We start from the raw sequence: 21,991 nt of genomic DNA on the forward strand, positions 1-21,991 counted from the left end.
TTGTGTATTCGGTGATTTCTATATCTACTTAAGTTCTTTTTACATTTTTTATTATTACTTTTGAAGGCTAGTACCTTTTTTTTGTTTCTTTTTCGAACTGTTTGTTTTCTAGTAGCATGCATGGGGTTTCTAATGTGGGCTCTTTGGCGTTACTGGCCAAAAAACTGGATGACTTTTTCATGATCTTCGTTGCATGAAAATAGGTTTTCTTGAGTCTTCTTTACTATTTTCTGCATTTATTACATATTCTATGCATGCATGGTTATTTCTTGGGTCAAAGTACGTTAATCATGTTATTCTGGGTTCTTTATCTTATGCTCATTAGGATCGTTTCTACTCGTTGAGGAAGATTAGTAACCCTATTAGACTGTTTAGGCTGGTTTGTTTTTAATGATTTTACGTGATTTAATATTCTTTTGAGCTATATCCACCTATTTCTGTTAGGTTGGTTTTTCTTTGTTCTTGAACCAGTTTACTGGTTGTATTAGTGCATAGTTTTGCCAGAGCACTTTAACCAGTGGAATCGACTTATTTTTTAGTACCTTAACCTCACGGTCCAAAATCTGTACTGGTTCTTCCTCGAAAGTCAGATCTGGCCTAACTTTGATTTCCTCAACTAGTACTATATATATTGGATCAGAGCGGTAACGCCTCAGCATAGAGACATTGAACACCTCGCGAATCCGATTTAATTCTGAAGGCAACTCAAGTTGATATACGACTGGTCCCATACGCTTCAGTACACGATAAAGCCCAATGAACCTAGGGCTAAGCTTACCCTTTAGTCCAAACCTCAGTATCTTTTTCCATGGTGAAACCTTGAGAAATACATAATCCCCCACATAAAACTCAATCTCTTAGCACTTAAGATCCGCATATGACTTTTGCCTATCAGATGTTCCTTCAACCGGTCTCTAATCAGTTTTACATTCTCTTCGGTATCAAAAACCAACTCTGGCCCCAAAACTCGCCGCTCACCCAACTCAGTCCAACAGGTAGGAGTACGACACCTACGACCATATAATGCTTCGTACGGTGCCATTTGAATACTTGACTGATAGCTATTATTATACGCAAACTCTGCTAGCGGCAAATAATCTTCCTAGTTGCCTCGAAAATCCACTACACAACACCTTAAAATATCCTCCAGTATTTGAATCACCCTTTCAGATTGACCATCTGTTTGGGGATGAAACGCAGTACTAAAGTCCAGTCTCGTGTAACTTCTTCCAAAATCGAAACGTAAATCGAGGATCTCTATCTGATATAATAGAAAATGGTACCCCATGCAGTCTTACAATCTCAGCCACATACAGTTTAGCTAACTTCCGTAAGGAGTAATCAGTACGGACAGGTATAAAATGGGCAGATTTAATAAATCGATACATAATAACCCATACCGAATCCTTCTTAGTAGACGTCAAGGGTAGCCCACCCACAAAATCCATGGTTACTCTCTCTCACTTCCAAAGTGGAATTTTAACTGGCTGGAGTAACCCTGAAGGTAATTAATGTTCAGCCTTCACTTGCTGACAAGTTAAACACTTACCCACAAAATTAGTTACTTCACGTTTCAGTCTAGACCATCAATAAAACTCACGAATATCTCGATACATTTTATTTTCGCCTGGATGCATAGCATACAAACTAATATGTGCCTCTCACAGAATAGACTACCTCAAATCATTATCCCTCGGTATACAGACTCTTCCACAGAAACACAGTACTCCTTCATTATTTAACCCAAAATCTAAAGTTTCCCCATTCTCAACCTGACGGAAACAAGGAACCAATGACTCATCCAACAATTGTTGACCTTTAATTTGTTTAGTCCACATTGGTCTAACTTGTAGCTCAGCTAACAAACTACCATCATCAAGCAAGCTGAGACGAGCAAACATCGCTCTCAATTCAAACACAACCCTACGGCTCAATGCATCAGCTACCACATTAGCTTTACCAGGATGGTATTCAATCGAGCAATCATAGTCTTTAATCAACTCTATCTATCTTCGCTGCCTAAGATTCAACTCCTTCTGAATGAAGAGGTACTTAAGACTCTTGTGACCTGTGTAGATAGTACATTTCTCACCGTAGAGATAGTGCCTCTAAATTTTTAATGTCAATACCACCGCAGCTAACTCCAAGTCATGAGTAAGGTAATTCGCCTCGTGAGGCTTCAGCTGTCGAGATGCATAAGCAACCACCTTACCCTCCTACATCAGCATACAACCCAAACCAACATGTGATGTATCACTGTAAAAAGTGAATTCCTTCCCAGAATCTAGCTGTATTAAGATAGGGGCCTCAGTCAGAACTTTTTTCAATTTCTCAAAACTTTCTTGCTGCTTCTCAGTCCAGTTAAACAGTACCCCTTTACGTAACAACTTAGTCAGAGGTGTAGCAATTAAGGAAAACCCCTCCATAAAATGTTTGTAATAACCTGCCAGACCCAGAAAGTTTCGAATTTCAGATACGATCTTAGGTGGTTTCCAATCCAGTGCAGTTTCAATTTTCGAAGATTAACCCTAATCTCCTTGGTAGACACCATCGTGACGGGAACAGAACAACAGGAAAAACCCGACCGATCTGCCCAAGGCTTTCGGGCTCCTCTCGATCTTATTCGTAGTTGGGAACTCACATTTGCTGAACTTAGCATACAGTTGTTTCTCTCTTAGAATTTGTAGGACAATTCGGAGATATGCATCATGTTCCTCCTCAGTTCTTGAATACACCAAAATATCATCTATGAAGACTACCACGAACCGATTTAAGTAAGGTTGGAATACTCAGTTCATTAGGTCCATGAAGGCAGCTGGTGCATTCGTCAACCCAAACAGCATCACTAGGAACTTGTAATAACCATAACGAGTCCTAAATGCAGTCTTATAAATATTAGCCTCCTTAACTCTTAACAGATGATGACAAAATAAAGATCTATCTTGGAGAAAACCAAAGCTCCTTGTAACTGATCAAATAAATCGTCTATTCTTGGCAAAGGATACTTATTCTTAACAGTCAGTTTATTCAATTACCGATAGCCGATATACATGCGCATGGTCTTATCCTTTTTCTTTACGAACAACACTGGTGCTCCCACAGAGACACACTAGGTCGAATAAATCCTCGATCTAACAGTTCTTATATTTGAGCTTTTAATTCCACCAACTCCTTCAGTGTCATCCTATAAGGGGCAATAGACATTAGAGCTATTCTTGACAAAAGCTCAATTCTAAATTCAACTTCGTGATTCGAAGGCAACACAGGGAGCTCATCAGGAAAAACATCGAAAAACTCCTTAACAGTTCTAACATCTCCAACAGAAGGACCTTCAGCTTCAGATATATTAATATAAGCTAGAAACGCCTCACAACCCTTACGAACCAGTTTTTCGGCCCTTAAAACAGAGATCACATTAGACAGAAAGTCATTTCGCTCCCCAATTACAACCACCTCATCATCCTCAATGGTCTTCAATACCATGCGCTTAGCAACACAGTCCAACCTAGCTTGGTGTTTCACTAGCCAATCCATGCCTAAAATAAGGTAAAATTCACCAAACGGCAGTTCCATCAATTCCGCTAGAAAAATTACTCCTTAAACCTCAAGGGGCACATCTCTGAATAACTTATTTATCCTTATTGACTATCCTAGTGGACTTATCACAATTATCCCACTAACAATATTTTCAAACTGAATACCCAAAGTTCCCGACACAGTGCATGCAACGTACGAATGTGTAGACCTAATATCAATTAACGCAGTGTAGGGTACATTACGAATTAAAAATGTACCGGTTATGACGTCAGGAGCGTCACCATCCTCTCGGCGATGGATAGCATATACCAAAGCTGGTTGTCTCGTTACAGCGTTACCAGTACCTCTGCCTAGGGCTCCACGACCTCGTCCTATACCGTTTCAACCTCTAACCTGCCCACAACCTCTCGGTGGCTGTTGACCACCTCTCACTGGTTGAACAAGATTCGGTCCTGCAGCTTGTATATGAACTTGCCTCTGAGGACAATCTTTAACCTGATGATCCATGGACCCACATCTAAAGCATGCTCTAGTCCTCTTCCAGCACTCACCCTGGTGAGATCTCTCACAATCAGCACAAGGCTAGGGCCTAACAATAGCAACAAGAACTTTAGTCCGAAACGGCCCATCAAACTTGGCCTTCTTAACAGACCTCCCAGAAGAACTTGAGGGCCCAAAATCCCTCTTATTTTTGCCCTTATCTTTCTTACGATTCTGGCGCTCCGAGCACTTCACTTCCTCAACAATCTTTGCCTTTTCTATAAGAGCAGCAAAATATCGCTCCTTCTGCAGAGCTATCAATACCCTTAATTCGTCTCGAAGATCATCCTCAAAATGAACACAACGTTCATACTCAGTTGCTACTATCCCTCGGGCATACCGACTCAATCGCAAGAATTCTACCTTATATTCTGTCACTGTCTTACTTCCTTGGGTCAGGTTCAAAAATTCCTTTTGGCGGGTGTCCACATAACTTACTCCCACGTACTTTCCTTGAAATGCCACATTAAAGAAATCCCATATCACACGATCGGTCTTCCACGTACTTTCCTTGAAATGTCGTTATTGGTAGGCCTCATCTCGCAGTAAGGACACTGCCCCCTTTAATTTTTGCTCCACGGTACAATCAATGTCGTCCATTATTCATTCGGTTGCCTCTAACCAGTAGTCCACCACATTTAGGGCTACTCCAGCAATACCTTTAAAGAGTTCCGTTCCATTAGACTGGAGTCGTTCTAAAATTGACCCTCGGCCCACTATTCCAGTACTAGCTCCAACAACCCTTTCTAGAATGCGGAGCATCACTTAGGATAGAGCATCATCCCCAGCTGCTCGATCAAAAGACCCCATCCCAATTACTGGTGAGGCTGGTGTTTCCTCAGCAACCATATGGCCCGATGCCCATGATCTGGCCTGAGCACTTTCTCGGCCTTTACCACGGCCACGTGTACCCCTTTCGCGAGTACCTATTGTGCTCATTTCGATATGCGCTCTATTTGATTAAAAAGTCTTATGTATCAGCTTATAATTTCAATAATTATTAGCAAATGTATTATGAAAAATAGTTATTAGGGGTTTGTTTCTGCGGATTGAGGTTTCACTACAGTTTACAGTCTCCTATAGTTTCAGTTTCACTCTAACTTAAGAGTTTCAGTACGGTCCTACTATTTATAGTAAACCCTCAATATTTTTCAGTTTAAGCAGTTTACAATACATAGAAACTTACAAATTCGGTGCTGGAGACTCGGTGTGCCATACTTGCAACCTTCATAAATAATTCAAAACTATTTTTCAAAAATTCCACATATTTTCAAACTCATTCCACAGTCGAGTTTTGTAACCTGGTTCTGATACCACTAAATGTAATACCTCAAACCTGGTCAAGACGTTACGATCGAATCTGACATGTCACATAGAAGTGTTTTACGAAACCAAAGTTTGATGGGGAAATTCGTTCAATAAAAATCCATTTATTTCTTACTTCTTAGCACCATTTGGTAAGTTTAAAAAAAACATCACACGGTAAAACAGTTTGTTATTGCAGGTTTAAAATTCGTGGAAGCTATTCCATATACAGATATCTTGTGGTTGAAAAAAAATACGTGTTTGCCTTGAAAAACTATTTTTTGTTGTGAAATCTTATTTGTATCAATTAAACAGTTCAAAATAAGCAATTATAACCCAATTAACCGAAAATTAAAATGCCAAAAGCCTTATTACATAAAAATCACCCAAAGTAAAAATTTAAATAACTGGTCTAGAATAAAATATTAGCGAATGTGTGGCCACCTGCGAGTCCCACGTGTCTCCAAATCATCTAAGGTTGGGGATTACCTGCATGGTCAAAAGAAAAGGATGAGTTACAAGAACTTAGTGTGTAATCCCTTAACACGCAGTAACAGTCTAGGCCTGAGCCCTATTCAGTATTAGTACAGTGTGGGACTTAGCCCAATATAGAAACAGTGTGGGTCTAAGCTTGATACAGTATCAGTATGATGCAAGTATGTGAACCCACCCCAATCCAGCCAGCACACTACCCATACCAACCCAACACACCATGTGGGGACTAAGTCGACCCACCCAGGCCACACACCAATATTGCAGCATAGCTTCCAGTAATAATAATACAGCAGAGCTGCTAGTACAGTATCTGTGGCAAAGCCACCAGTAACAATAATTGTGGCAGAGCCACCAGAAACAGTACTTCCTCCACAATAAAATCCCAACACCATGCAGTATGTCATGTCATAAATTATTCGTGTATGCAGAATTTCTTACTCAGTAACCATCATATCTATATATCATAGAACCCTAGCAGTCATTTTACCCTAACGGAAGTATTATGGTAATTTTACCCATCGAGGGTATTTTGGTAATTTTACCTATTAAGGGTATTTCAGTAATTTTAACGACCTTTTTGAAGGTCTACAGTTGCCTAGAGTAACATAGATGATTCATTTGGTCGAAGCCACGTAATTGGGTTCAAAGCCCACTATTCGATCCAATTGGGCCACACGCTCGTGTGGCCCGTTTGGCCCAAATTCAATCTCGATTATGTGACCTACGTAGCCCAATACATTTTTTGCTACTTTTCATAACTTTTATCTGTGTGGGGCCCACGAGCCCATTAGGCCCACACGGCCTATTTTGGCCCAACAAGGCTCATAACGGCCCAAGTGTACGAGAACACTCGCAGTGGTTTCTCCATACAAGCGATCGCACGCTCGTAAGTCCTCAGATGCCGAAGTTTCGACTTTCAGCTTTTGCCGATTCTTAGCGGAGATAATGTGGTTACGCACCTATTGCGAAAATATGCTAAGATCCACGAGAACTCCAAACCTAAACAACCAAGATACACCATCAGTCATTTAATCAATAGGATTTAGATAACTCCTTTCAATACTACTATCCAAAATGATTTAATACTTGCCTTGATCGACAAATGTGGCTTAGCCCACTTAGATCGCTGGTTAGGATTGATTACCCGTTGCTTGCCGACTATCTGCGTTACAAGTGCAATCTTATTAGACACGATTGTCTAAACCCAAAGGTTGATCATACACACAAAACTCCTAGGTAAAAAAAAGTAGCATTCGGCCACAAAGTATACAACGAACACACTCTAGATTGAGCACAATAATAGCAACAGGGTTACCTTCAGATGAAAAACAATAGAAACGTTTAGAAATGCTTCAGTATTTATTGAGTACTCCTTCACTCCTTACGGAATTCTAGAACCCGAAGAATACAATCGGTAACAAGAGAGTCAAGAGGAGAAATAAGTATTTGGCTTTTAGAAAGGTCTAAAGGAACCAAGTTTGAGTGAAAAGAGTGAACACAACCACTTACCGACTTATTAGAATCTTTGCAAAAGATCGACGCAAAGATGGCTTAACAGTAGTGATATTCGACTAGCCTAGAATAGGAGATGAACAGAAGACAAAAGAGAGAGAAAGGAAAGGTTCAACCTTTAGAGAAAAAGAAAGAAGGGTGGAGGCTTCGGCAGATGTTGGTACAAAAGTGAAATAAGGAAATGGTCAATTGCAAGCAATGAGAAAGAAAATAAAAAATGCACAAGTGGTCAGTTAATATTTCGACACTTAAGAGAAAAGAAGATAGAACACACCACTACTACAGGGCCACAAGCTTTCTTATGTCTTTTTTCCTCTACAATTATTCTTAAGGCCTTCAGGTCAAAATCAAGGTTCACTTAAGAGAAAAACCAAAATTTTGCTAGAGCCTAAATTTAATCCCAAGACTTTTCACACATTCCCAAACACACCCAAATCACTCAACCACAGAAGCAAACACATAATTGTGTCAAACATCAAAAATTTAAAGACCCTATATTTTTAGGGCGTTACAGTGCCCCATTTTAGCCGTTCATCATAAGGTTTTGTCTTTTGTTTTCAAAACAAAATCATTTGAGAAATTAGTTTAAATATTATTATATAATTTATAAAATTATTATTTACTCTCTTTTTTTTTTGCTTTTTATATTTTTATGAACTTTCTAATTTTTTTTTGTTGTAGTGTGAATTGAGAATCAATATCAATAGTCTAATCAGGTGTTCTATTATTTTTATGCTACTATATGCATTGATTTTGTATGAATAATTTTATTTTTCTAGAAAATAGGCTATTGGGAATTTCATGAAATAAAAATAATTATAAAGAAAATTAATGGGATCTAAAATAGCCTAAATTTATTCGTAATAATTGTTAGAGTTTTTACCGAAACTTAAATTATACATATTCAAATTTTGTTATCTCTATTCTCCTTCACATGATTATATTATATTTATAAAATAAATTAATATTTATTAATAATATAAAATATAACAATATAAATTAAAATAAAAATTTATCTTTTGTATTTTATAGTGAGAGAAGGTAAATTAAAAATGTAAAATTTTAAGAAAATTTAAAAATAAGCTGAATTTGGAATAGCTTTAAATTTTAAAATTCTTCATTATTTACTAAAACAAATAAATTTATTTTAAAATGTATAATATATTGACAAAAATAAAAACTCTTTTATCTTTTTCAAAACAAAAGAAAAAAACACTTTTCAGGAAAGTTATCTAAAGCAGATGAAGGCATTCACGGAAGCGCAAAGGAATAGACCTTTTGTTTGTGCCTCGCAGATTTTTGTTTCCATTTTTGCTACCAGTTACCAATAAACACCAATTAAAAACCATAAAAGCACAATCATCTAGGCTACCTTCAAAAATCTCTCCAACCCACTACCTTGATTCATTTCATCAGCAGCGTTATATATATATATATAGGTAACGAACCTTTTTTGTTGTTTTGTAGCTTTGGATTTACTTTCTGGGTTCTGTTTGATTTTGTTGTTTCTTGATGTTTTCTGGGTGATCAGCAGTTGTGTATTGAGAATGGAGAATCTAGCAAAGAACGTGTTGATCACTTCAGATGGAGATGAAATTTCAGTGAACATTGCTTTGCATTTAGCCAAACGTGGTTGCAGGTTATAAGTTTCCTAGTTTAGATGAGTTGATGTTTTGCATATACTTGGGGTTCTTTCATTTATGATCAAAATAGAACATTTTCCAATTCTTGATTTACTGTTGTTTCTTGATTCAATCCAATATCCATGTGATTAGGTATACAGTTGGTTTTGATTGTTCATGAAATGAAGCAAAAGTTGGTTTTGATTAGGTTGGTATTAATGGGGAATGAGTGCTCCTTGAGGAGTGCCAAACAGAAAATAATGGATTCAATTATGAATGTGGTGGTCCCAGAGCCAGTAGCGGTGGTTGGCTTGGACATGGATGATGAAAGAGAAGGAGCTTTTAATGATGCAGTGGATAAAGCATGGAGAGCTTTTGGACACTTGGATGCTCTTGTCAATTGTCATGCTTACGAAGGTGGGTATCTATTTCTATTTGGATTTGCTATCAATATCATCTCTGCTGATATTTTTTGCAATTCATAGTTGACGTGGCATATAAAATGTTCATATTTATATTATCCTGACGCTTTGAGTTTTCAACAGTGAACCACCACGCTAAAATTACTATACCGGTCCCTATATTTTTCTTTAAATTTCATTTTAGCCTCTTTACCAAAAATTATGCAAAATGATCATTATACCTTAAATGAAGCAGCGAAATAGTTCATCTGTTAAACTGTCTACTAATTTTTATTTATGTTTAACTTTTTAAATGTGTTTGATTTTTTTAAAAGAATTTTTTTTTTGCATTTCTAATTTTTCTAAAAGTAGAATATTTTATAAAAATTGAAAATAAAAACATGTACTCTTTTAAAATTTTAGAATTTTTTATTTTTTATTTTTTAAAATTTTAAAATTTAGAATTTTTTTTATAATTTTGGAATTATGCTTTTTATTTGTGGTTTTTAAATTTTTTTTTATGATTTTTTAGAATTTTTGGTCGTGTAAGTAAAAAATAAAAGGTAGATGGTTAAAATAGAAGAGTAGTGCTAAAATGAATAAATGTGTAAAGCTGACAATTAAATTTGTTATTATGTCTTATATATAAAGTGCCAACATAAGTATTTAACAACGCAATTTTAATGGAGAGGCTATTTTGTTCATTTATGATCAATTTGTTCTTTTTTAGTAGAGGGGTCAAAATGCAAACCAAAGTATAGTATAGGATTCGCTATGATACTTTTACAAAAAAAAAATGGTATAAAAATTGGGTAAATGACACTAGTAGTCACCCAATTATTAATAAATTTCTTTTTTGGTCACCCAACTATGAAACATTTAGTAAATTTCTTTTTTAGTCACCAACTATGAAAAGTTACAAAATGGTCACCCAACTATTCAATTTTATCTTTTTTGGTCACTAGCTGGCTAACAATGACAGCTTTTAAAATTGACATGTAGAAGATTTAACCCTCGACATTTATACATTATGTCAATTTAGTCTTGATTCTAAAAAATCTAACCCTCAACATTAACACATTGTCTAATTTGGTCCCTTTTTTTTATAGTTTGGCTTTTCTTTGTGATCCTTCACCTAAAAAGTTAAAAAAATTATCAACTAAATTTGATTGAAAATATACAATAAAATAAAAACACTAAAAAATCCGAGATAATAATTTTCATCTTTTCTTATTCTTTTAAAATTGACCCTTAATGTTCTAAAGAAAAACAAAATTGGAAAAAAAAAGGCTAAATTACACAATGTATAAATATTGAGGGTTAAATTTTTTTAGAATCAAGACTATATTGACATAATTTATAAATGTTGAGGGTTAAAGTTGTTATTATGCCACTTCTAAAAGTTGTTATAGTTAGCCAGCTGGTGACTAAAAAAATAAAATCGAAGAGCTGAGTGATTATTTTGTAAATTTTCATAATTGAATTACAAAAAAAAAATACTAATAGTTTGGTGGCTACTAGTGTAGTAGTCTACCCTTAAAATTTTTGGGTAATATGAGATTCTTGGGATATAAGGATTTTGTACATAAATGGGTTAGAACTTCAAGGGTCATCGGTAATATTATTTAGGTAAACTATGTAAATAGTCATTCAAGTATTAGTATATTTTTGTTTTGGTCATCCAAGTTTAAAAATTTGTATTTTACTCAATAATGTTATCGAAATTTAATATTTTTGCAACTTCTCTATTAAATCACTAATGAAATGTTGGTGCAACCTTTTTTATTGACACAATAACAAATTTAGACCTCCAATGTTTGTAGATTTTATCAATTTTTTACTAATTCTAAAAAAAATTCAACAAATTTAATCTTCAACTTTTTACATTATGTCAATTTAGTCTTGATTCTTAAAATTCAAAAGAAATTTTAAATAACTTTAAAAATAAAAAAAATCATTTAAAATTTCATTTTTCCGATAAAAATACATAAGATTTTATAAAAATAATAAAAAATATTTATAGATAAATAAATATCTATTTTTCTCATTTTCTAACATGAATTTATTTATTAAAATGATAATTTTATATATAAAACAATTTAAGAGAAAAAAACTCATGAAGAAGAATTAAGCAGATTCAACTTTTCCCTTCTTTCAATATTAATGACCACTATGTTCATGTTGGGTTAAAACTTACTACCTAAGGTCGAAAAGGATAAGAATTAGTGTTTTTAGGTTGTTACCTAGAATGAGTTTATTGCGTTTGAGGTTGTACTGAAGGGCATGCATGATTGGATATATAGGTGAGAATGAGGTCCTAGAGACCTAGTAGGTGGGAAGGCTATGCTGGTAGCTCCACAATTGGTTCCTAGTTCAATGGCATGACGATAGAGGATGTGGAAATTGAGGAGTTTGGAGTAATGATTATTGGTGTAGATGGTTGTGGTTGTGGATGAAGGCGATACCCAATGCTCGACAAATTTGGCAAAATCTAAGGAACAAGGCTAGATGTATAATAAATAGATTATTACTTTTAAAATAAAACTAAGAAAGGGGAAAGTTTGAATCTAATTTAAGTCTTGTTTATGGGTTTTTTAAGAAAATAATTTATTTATAAAACTAGTATTTTAATGTATTAATTTATTTATAATTTGTATGTAATTTTATAGAAAATAAAATTTTAATATATATTTTTTTACTTTTAAAGTTTTTTTAATTTTGATTTTTAATAATCAAGGCTAAATTGATAGAATGTATAAAGCCGGGGTTGATTTTATTAAATTTTTTAGAATTATGATCAAATTGATAAAAAAAATATAAACATTGTAGAATTAAATTTATTATTATGCTAATAAAACGTCACGGCAATATTCTGTTAGTAATTTAACGGATAAATAAATAAAATATTTAATTTTAATAACATTAATAATTAAAATAGATTTTTTTAAAAATTTAGGTGAGTACGACAATAACTGAATTACTATTTATAGTTTACATTCTATTCAGCTATTGACTGAAGTCCAAAGATTATTTAGACGATAAGTTTATAAATAGCATAGGTCAATTTTGGGGGAAGAAATATAAAAACAACCTTCACCAAAACATGGGTGTTTTTCTTTCTTGTTTCTCTTTTTAAATTATCAGTAAAAAAACTAGGTTTGTTATTTGAAAATTTTGGTTGATTTGGATGGAAATATTGATCCTTATATGATTAAAAATAGCGATAATAGTGAAATTAATTATTATAGTAGTTGTATCGATGAAATTAAAAACTGTGGATAAGACACGTTTTTGAATTCAATCGCAATGATGGAGAATTATATTAAACTAAAATTTATATTTATTATATAGTTGTTTACGTATTGAATATCATTTGAAATAAATGAGTTAATAATAAATATTATAAGTAAAAAAATATTTTGTATCATGGATAAGTAGCTGAAATAGAAGGCTGAACTGCTAAATAAAACAAAATAAAGGATAGACGCGAGGTTAGGAATAGAAGGAAAATGTGCACTTATGTTGGGGAGCAAAATCACGTTGAACTCAGGCCTCACTAGAAGTAAAAGGGATCCAAATTGTTGCCTTAATTTACTCAAGTTTTCTGTTCAAGTGGTTACACTATCAGCTCCATAACGTGAAGAACAAGTAGAAACATGTAAAGATTGAGAAATTTTGATGGTGATTCACAAGGAAAGTAAAGCAATTAATCCTTGATGTTTTGCATCAAATAGCTAATTATATCTTTCACTGCCACTCCTTCCATTGCTGTGTTCATATATTCCAGGGAAGATGCAAGACCATCTGCAATTAGCTGAAGGAGAGTTCAGAAAAATCGTAAAAGTAAATTTTATGGCTCCATGGTATCTGTTAAAAGCTGTTGGGAGGCGAATGCGGGATCGTAAATCGGGTGGTTCCGTCGTATTCATGACCACCATACTTGGTGCTGAAAGAGGACTTTATCAAGGAGCTGCAGCATATGGTTCATGTTTGGCAGGAGTGCAGCAGTTAGTTAGAGTAAGTAAATAAACTCCTGAGCTTTCCTTTTAGTCTTCAGGCTCTTAACTCATCTGCCACAATCTGCTATAATAGTTAGCTACATTCAAGATTCAGCCTAGTTTCTTTTTGTAGTTTGCTTATGTTAAAGATTTTGGGTTAAAGCATTTTTGTTAGAGAAAATAAATAAGAAATTGAAACCAGGGTTAGTAAAATATGATGGTTTTGAGCCGTGGTGGATTTTAAGATTAAGTTTTTGAGGATCCAGTAAAATTTTTAAAAATTTTAAGAGTTTAATGATAATTTTCAGCTCTAATTTCTTGACTTTTCAGTTTTATTAACATTATAAATTACTAACAATCCCTTGTTATTTTAAAATGTTGGTAACTTATATCTCAGTCTTTCATACAAACAAATATGCATAGAAGATAATATCTCTCGATTTGAACTATCAATTAGGAGATGTGTTTCAGAATTCTAATGAAGTTGTTAGCATATGAAGATTGAATTGCAACTCCTAGTATTAGAAGTGAAAAAATACCAACACATAATATTTATTTATATGCTTGTTAGAGGTTGTTCACTTTTACCACTATCATGTCCATGTGCTTATCTTGTTCATAGTAAATATTTACACAATAGAGAATAAACTTAATTAAGAGTATTCGATCCAATCCTTTATACATAATGGACTGCACTAATTTTCATTGAACTTGTTTTAAATGAATTTTACTAGTGCACAAAGAGACATAGCAATAATTTCTTTATTCATTAAACTTTAAAATTAGAGGTTGCTAATTTAAAGATGGGTTTCCATTATCAGTATCTAATAATAGGGTTGAAACTCATCTTAATTGTAGTACTGCTTAAAAAAAATTATTGTTATCTTAGATTAGAGTTCGAATCACTAATATAATCAATTCATAGGCTAACATATACAAATTTCTATTTTACAACATATTGTTGAATATCATTTTTTCTCTAGGAAATAGTTGGCGTCGATTATGACCACAAACTCTAATTCTCATCAAAATAAATTGTAACCATTCTATTTTCATAACTTTAATTCAATTTGAAGTTAGATAAAAAAAGGAAGTAAATCATTTTATTCTTTTATAAGTAGAGTTAAAACTTATCAAGCTATATGGTAGTATTTAATAAGTTAACAAAGAAAAACTTATTGCACTATGGTGATGTCTTCAATTCCTTCTTAAGAAACCAACACCCCACCATATGCCAAAATTTACTTTCTTTAATTAAAAAAGGTTTGATTCAATCCTCAAACTATTATATATATATACACATCAATTTTCTCTTCCATTCATTTTCTCCATAACCTCCATCTATTCACCCTTAATGAAATATTACTAACATAATTAGTAATATCTTGAATTCTTTTTAATAACAAAATGTCTACTCCATTACAAAATATAATACAAAACAATGCCTTTAAACTTATTTTAGACACATTTATGCAACCTACCATATAAATATCATTATCCAAGATCAACTTATCAAATATGATATAATTACTTACGAACTTTAAAAATTCATTCAAGAACTTAATAATCCATAATTTGTCTTAGAATAATCTTTTAGGTTATTCCATACAAACAACTAAGTCATCTCACATTCATCGTTTTTAACATATTTTGTCTTACTAATAAAATTGCAACAACTAACTTATTCACTATACCTTATAATTTATTTGATAGCTTTTGCAATAAGTTTGTATTTATTGTTATATGTACATCTTCCTTCTTTAAATGAAGCATTAGTCATTCTATAATGACTTATTTTTCACAATGACAACATGCACCATTATATTTTTAAATCAACATAAAGTTCTTTCTTCGAAGATCCATCCAGGACTATATTTTTACTATATCATGCATATTTGACATAAAAGTTTTATATTTTTTTTTATTATGTTTCTTGTGATACTCATTCTTCTCATTTGAAAATTAGGCCCAAGCTTTCAAAAGATAATTATAATAAAGTTTGTGTCTTGAAACTTTTCATAATAATAGAATCTTAGAGTGATGATATTAAAGGGATTTAGAAAAAAATCATTTATCAACAACATTAGTTGTTACCATATAATATACATGTAAAAATTATAAAGTACTAATAAAAACATATACATAAGAAGTTAAAAAACTTATTCGACTTCCTTAATAAAAAATCATGAACTTGTTCATCAATGGTAAGCATTTATTTAACCTTTTTAGTCATTAATTTTTTATAGTTTCAAATGCAATCTTTGAAAATCGTTTAATGTGTGATTTTAATACATTGCACTTTGTAACCATAAAATAATTCTTGCTTCATATGAAATAGGTATTAGAGCCTTAAGATTCTTAAAATAACAAATAAGAAATTGCAACAAGAAAAATAATAATAATGTTAGTAAAATAAAATAGCTTCGGAAAATGTAACACTTTTCTTAAAGTTTTAATATGCCTCCAAGATACAATACAACAAAGCCCTCAATATTCCAATCACAATAATCGAAATAACTAATAGAGAACTCTTTTATATAGATATCCAATAGGTGTATCTTTTAATGATATGTCTTTTAAAAGAGTTGTGTTATTTCAAAAGATAAATTTACTTAAAAGTTATCTTTTTGTAAAATAACTTTACAAGAAAAAAAATGTCTTAACAACACAGCTAATTACAAATAATTATAATTTTTAACTCCAATTTCTTGACTTTTCTAGATAATATAATATTGTTACCTACCAACATTATAGACTATTAACATTTTTTTATTGCTATTATTAGGTATCTGCTTTGGAGATTGGAAAACACAATATTAGGGTTAATGCAATTGCTCGTGGTTTACACTTAGAAGATGAATTTCCTAAGTCAGTTGGAAAGGACAGAGCAGAGAAGTTGGTGAAAGAAGCAGCTCCATTGCAAAGATGGTTGGATGTTAAAAAAGATTTGGCTTCAACTGTCATCTATCTAATCAGTGATGGTTCACGCTATATGACAGGAACAACCATATTCGTTGATGGGGCACAGTCAATAGTTAGGCCTCGTATGCGATCATATATATAGTTCCTTTTACTATTACATTGACACTAAAAGCATGCATTTAGTCTGTTAGGTGTGAGAACCATATGTTTTTTTTTTTACATATGATCTATTGAAGATGTCATAAACTTAGCTAAATCAGCGAGTACCAAGTGACATGTTCAATTCATTTACTTTTAGGTGTGGAGGTTTTGTAAGATTAAAATGTTTGTGAACTGGAAGTGATGATTGAAAATGATTTAACATGTACACTTCAATTTAGATAGTTTGAAATAGGTCTAAAATAAATATTGTTTCAAATACCCATCTAATCATTTGTATTTGATATGTTGAATTTATAAATGTATGGATAAGAAATAAAATGTTGATGATCTTTATTCATTCACCAATATGTTTTGAAACATAAATCAATGATAACAAACTAATTAATATTATACTCTTGTATAATGGAGGAAAATAATTCAAATAAAAACAAATCAACACCAAAAATAACAAACAACCAATAGAAGTTAAATAACAGGTCAAGCAAACAAATACTCGTTATACGACAATTTGTCTCCTAATGTCGGTAATATAACAATGTTAACTTGATTAAATGGAGGTCAAATGTTGTTTTTCCTAGTAGTTTGGTAAATGTATATGCTAGCTAATCCACAACATAAACGTGAATAACATCAAGTTACTTGCGTAAGACTAGATTGCAAACGAAGTGAGTCCACAAGAATATGTTCCATTCTGTTGTGAATGGTGGGATTCTCACATAAGTGATACCAACATTATCATAATAGATTGTGAGAGATTTTTGCATTGGTATGCGAAGTTTTAGTCGTAAGTTTTTTTACTTAAGTACCTTAAACTTACTTAAGTACTTTAAGTGATAACATTTAGAACATAATAATATTTTGCTTCAATGGAATATCAACTGACAATATTATGCTTCTTAGAGGATTGAGCAACTGAGTTAAATCCAAAGAATAGAATATAGCCTGGGGTTGAGCTATGACCATCGTTGTCTCTAGCCTAATCAACATTGAAATATACATACAGACTAAATCATTTCTCTTGATGAGCTGAAGGATAGTGATAGGTACCTTAAAGGTACCTAAGTACCCGTTTTGTTGCTTTCCAATGCAATCCAAAGGGTGTACACATGTATTGAGAAAGTTTGTTCATAGAGAAATTGATGTTAGGTCGTGCAAAAGATACATATTGTAGTTTAGTAATTGGAGGACGATAATGAGTTGCATTAGTTGGGGTTGCGTCATCATTAGTTTGAAAAGTATTTATATTGCTCATTAACATAGTTTGTTTTGGAAAAAAAGAAAGAAAGAAAGGTTCCACTAGTCTATTGTAGAACCTCAATGCCAAAAACATGTTCAAAGAACCAAGTTCAATTGGTAGAGACAACAATGGCAACTGCGGATGCTATGTTAGGTCATTGGATGCCATAAGGCATTTTGGATAAGTTTGTCCTTACAGAACCAAATTTTATAATTAGGATTTATTTATTGGTAATCGCCAATTATGTGTGAAGGGGTTGGTTTAGAATAGTTGAAATCGCTAAAGAGATCATGGTCATTTCCAAGAGTATTGAAAAATATGTTTTTCATGTTGAGAATTTAGAATTGCCAATTAATTTTGTTGTGAACTGAGAGGCAAGGCTGAATTGTATCGTTATAGTGTGACCACCAATGTCATTGGCATTGACAAAAAAGTATTGGAGGAAATCATTTAGTATAACAATTATTGTAGAGGTTTGTTAGTGCATGAGGTGATGAAAAAAGAATTAGATCAGGCTTGTATGATCTTTGATAACTCTAATACTGTATAAACATAAAGATGAAGAATAAAATGTTAGATGATCTTATTCATTCATCAACAATAGAATTTTCTTACAATGATTCTTCAAATTTAGATAATGGCATTGTTCTGCGTCCTTGGGTCATCTTCTATTTTCTTTTAGCCTTTTTCCCCACTTACCAATCCCTACTAGTTCTTATATCTCCAAGCAGTTGCTCAAGTGGTTCACCTAATTTTGGTCAATGCTTTTTATTAGTTTTACATACCACTAGACCTGTTCATGGGTCGGGCCACTCGGCCTGGCCCGAAGGCCCGCCCAAAATGTGGGAGCGTTTGGACAAAAATATACGTCCAAAAAATGGGGTTGGACAAAAAAATAATGCCCATTTAAAAAAATGGGCCAGGCCTTGGGTTAGGCATTTTTGGCCTAGGCCCGGCCCGAATTCACTAAAGGACAATTTTTTTTAATATTATTTTCTTATTATTTTCTCCTTATTTTGCTACCATTTTACTATTATGTTGCTACTATTTTGTAGGTATTGTTTGGATATTGTATAAAACTTATTTTATTGTTAATTTTGTTATTATTTTAAAGACATTTGTTAATTTTGTTATTATTTTAGAAGCATTTACTTGTTAAGTTGCATCTATCTTAGTGTTATTTAAGTATACATATTTTTTAAAATTTATTTTCAATTTGTTGGAAAATATTTATTTTGATGTTTTTAGTATTTTTGATGTATTATATATATATTTTAAAATTATATAAAAATTAATATGGACGGGCCGGGTCGGGCCCGAGTTTTAACATTTTTATTTCAATGAATTTATCAAAAATTGAAGATGTTTATAATGAATAAATCCTTTCATAATTGAAGAATATATAGATTCATATATTAGAAAAATAAAAAAAATATTTTAATTCTCATTGTGATAAAATTCTAGTCTTCTATGAAACAATTTTGGATATTTGAATTGATATATTTATATTTGAATATTTATTTCTATGTTTAGATTAAATTAATTTATAAATTAATAAGTTGGAATTTCTTTATTTTGGTTATTGATTTTATATTTGAGTAATTTAATTGGGTTACTTCATATAAGGGTATTGAGTATTTAAATATTTGGTAACGGATATTGGGTTGGGTTGGATTAAGTTTATATCATGTTTAATTAATTTATTATGTTTGGATATCCAAAACCGAAAGTCAATTGAATAAACCGCCTTAATTGAATAAACTAACAAAATAAATCAAAAATTGAATGAATCAAGCTATTTCATTTTATTCAATTCAATTAACTTTATTTATTCAGATTAATCAAAATCATGTTCACCTCTATTTTCATTACTTTTCTTATAGCACTCCAACAATTGCTTTAAACAAACTCTTATAGTAATACCTATGTTGCAATCTAAGTAGTTGTACCCATACCACAAAATGCGATGAATGAAGCTCTTTTGTGGGAAATGTCCTACTCCACGGTTGCACAACCAAATAGCTTCCAAGGAGCTATCATAATCATTATTAAAAGATAATTTTACTAGACAATAATCATTATCGAGTTCAACAATTTGAAAGTTTCTTTCTGATTTCCAGAGAGCCTGTATTCTTTCCATATACGACCTAAAATTAATAAATCGCTCAAGATAACAACAACTGATTGCTCCATACTTTATCAATCAAGTCGTGAATGCGCTGCGAAAATTGAGAGAGAGAAAGAGAGGTTGAACCTTCGTCACAATGATCTTGATTTAGTGATTGATTTAATATAACTAGTTTTAAAAATCGAGATAAGAGGTTGTTATAGAGGAACAACTTAGTAATTAATGTATTTCATACTTTAAGAGTATAGCTGCTATAGATGAAAAGTTGTTATAAAGGAAAAATCTAAGCATAAAAAACTTGTTCTATAATAAACTTACCTATTATAATAAAATGTCCTTATGAAGCGTGGTTGTTATAGAGAAGGTTGACTGTATATACTTGAATTATCTGATGGCTGTTATAGAGAGGGTTGACGTTTAAATTATCTAATGGCTACATTTTTTCTATACTTAAAATTTATCATGTAACTATTCTTTTAAAAATGTTATTGGGTTGTGCTTTTGATATATATTATTCAATTATGTTTTGAGAAAGAATGCTATTGAATTATATTTTTGTCAATGGAACATATTTTACATAAATTGAAGACATTATGGGTAATAAAAAATTCATGATTTTGAATTTGCTCATGATATGTTACAACCCTGCAAATGGGGTTGTAACATGTATTTTGTACTTAGTAATTGCTTTTAATTGTACGACTTATGTAGAAAGTGGTGTTTGACTCATTGTTGATGGGGATAATTGTGATTTTTGTTTTGACTCATGGTCATTAGGATTAGGGGTGACTTGTTTTGACTCATGGTCATTAGGATTAGGGGTGGAGTCAAGAAAGTTGGACAGTGGGCTCATTTTTAAAAAAATAATAAATTTATATAAATCAATGCATAACAATTTTTTTTATTCTTCCTCGTAGACTTTCTTTTAAAATAGGTTTTCATTCATGTTAAACATTTAGAACAAATAAATCTAAACCTTAAACACGTAAAAGTGTTTCCGAAACTAACATACAACTAGTAATTGTCTTTCACAAAAATAAAAATCACTATTTTTTTGATGTAATGAGAATATAATATATATATTTTTTCAAACATAAGATTGAAGAGTGGTTAGGAAAAGGAGCTAGTGCTCCATTTAACCATGTCAATATCACCCATCTACTCAACCTCTATAGTGAAAACCAGTATGATTAATTATTGTAAAGTTATGATTTTTATAAAGCATTTCCTAACTATCCTCCAAGCTAAGGTCCACCAAGATAAATTATCCAAAAGTTTGGCTCCAAGTATTGAAAAAGTACCACGAGAGATTTAAAAGTTTAAAAGAAATGGTTATAGATGCAACCATTCGAATATCATATTAGTTATTTCTTGTGTTTTTAAGATGACTGCGACAACTTGGTGAACTAAATCATGAATTTTGTTTACTTTTAATTTAATGGTACAATATTTTTAAAATATTTATAATATGTTAATAGTTATAATTGAAAAACTATAAGTGATACAAAAGTTATGTGACTCGGTTCATTAGTTATGAGTAGTCACTATTTAAAAGTGATGAGTTATGTTTTTTGTTATTGAAGTTATGTTGCAAATTTATAATTATTCAAGTAATATGCAATGAATAATTGAGTTCATTATTAATAGACGAGAGACATGAAAACTCCTATAAATAGAAGAAGAATTTTATTGGCACGATATACTAAAAAAATATTATAACGCACCAAAATATTTAGAAACATAAATTTCTTTATTCCCCTCCATCTTCTAGTATTCAAATATTGTTTAATAAAGAATTGCTACATAAACTATTTATAGAAAAAGTGATATTGTTATTATGTTCCGCTCAATGCTTAGTTGACTATTTTCGTCAATGTAAAACATAGACAATCATTGAACTTCATTGTAAACTCAAGGTTCATTTGCATGTAACTCTTTTGCACATCAAAATATAGACAGTGATGAATAAGACTTTAAAGGCAGAGATATAATTACGTGCGTTAAAATATTCGTTAATTTTCTATAAATTTATTTTATTCCACGTATTAACACTTAAAGAATAAATATATCACTTAATCAATCATGATTTGATCCAATTTTCTGCGAACTTTTTTAGTCATAATATATTTAAA

General features: G+C 32.0%; 2 protein-coding genes and 1 long non-coding RNA gene across 6 annotated transcripts; 1 reads left to right on the top strand and 2 right to left on the bottom strand.

The window, feature by feature from the left end:
* Positions 1-3,141: 3,141 nt before the first annotated feature.
* LOC121216089 (uncharacterized) lies at positions 3,142-4,839 on the bottom strand. Its single transcript, XM_041091387.1, has 4 exons — positions 4,737-4,839; positions 4,132-4,529; positions 3,924-4,032; positions 3,142-3,536 (listed from the first exon to the last, which is right to left on the bottom strand). The coding sequence occupies exons 1-4, from the start codon at positions 4,837-4,839 to the stop codon at positions 3,142-3,144; spliced, it is 1,005 nt and encodes a 334-aa protein (XP_040947321.1).
* Positions 4,840-5,735: 896 nt separating this feature from the next.
* On the bottom strand, positions 5,736-6,878 carry LOC121216392 (uncharacterized). The gene is made up of 2 exons (XR_005912581.1): positions 6,837-6,878; positions 5,736-5,871 (listed from the first exon to the last, which is right to left on the bottom strand). It is a non-coding gene; the product is annotated as an uncharacterized lncRNA (long non-coding RNA).
* A 1,691-nt stretch (positions 6,879-8,569) lies between these two features.
* On the top strand, positions 8,570-16,715 carry LOC121202939 (2-dehydro-3-deoxy-D-gluconate 5-dehydrogenase). 4 transcript variants are annotated; one of them, XM_041092058.1, is made up of 5 exons: positions 8,570-8,828; positions 8,924-9,028; positions 9,220-9,428; positions 13,200-13,429; positions 16,196-16,715. In XM_041092058.1, the coding sequence occupies exons 2-5, from the start codon at positions 8,937-8,939 to the stop codon at positions 16,472-16,474; spliced, it is 810 nt and encodes a 269-aa protein (XP_040947992.1). In that variant the 5' UTR covers positions 8,570-8,828; positions 8,924-8,936; the 3' UTR covers positions 16,475-16,715. The 4 variants fall into 4 exon arrangements, with proteins under 4 accessions (XP_040947992.1, XP_040947993.1, XP_040947994.1 ...); XM_041092059.1 differs by having other exon boundaries at positions 8,582-8,828; positions 8,921-9,028; XM_041092060.1 differs by having other exon boundaries at positions 8,582-8,824; positions 8,922-9,028.
* Positions 16,716-21,991: the final 5,276 nt, after the last annotated feature.

The sequence above is a fragment of the Gossypium hirsutum genome, chromosome D04 (assembly GCF_007990345.1).
Source record: "Gossypium hirsutum isolate 1008001.06 chromosome D04, Gossypium_hirsutum_v2.1, whole genome shotgun sequence".
In the NCBI taxonomy this organism is placed as follows: domain Eukaryota; kingdom Viridiplantae; phylum Streptophyta; class Magnoliopsida; order Malvales; family Malvaceae; genus Gossypium; species Gossypium hirsutum.

Coding starts and splice junctions, on each gene's coding strand:
- LOC121216089 (XM_041091387.1), bottom strand. CDS start 4,839: ATGCTCCGCATTCTAGAAAGGGTTGTTGGAGCTAGTACTGGAATAGTG. Junction 4,530..4,736: donor TGGAACGGAACTCTTTAAAG/GTATTGCTGGAG, acceptor TGGCATTTCAAG/GAAAGTACGTGGGAGTAAGT. Junction 4,033..4,131: donor CTAAAGTTCTTGTTGCTATT/GTTAGGCCCTAG, acceptor ATGGATCATCAG/GTTAAAGATTGTCCTCAGAG.
- LOC121202939 (XM_041092058.1), top strand. CDS start 8,937: ATGGAGAATCTAGCAAAGAACGTGTTGATCACTTCAGATGGAGATGAA. Junction 9,029..9,219: donor TTAGCCAAACGTGGTTGCAG/GTTATAAGTTTC, acceptor GGTTTTGATTAG/GTTGGTATTAATGGGGAATG. Junction 13,430..16,195: donor GAGTGCAGCAGTTAGTTAGA/GTAAGTAAATAA, acceptor TGCTATTATTAG/GTATCTGCTTTGGAGATTGG.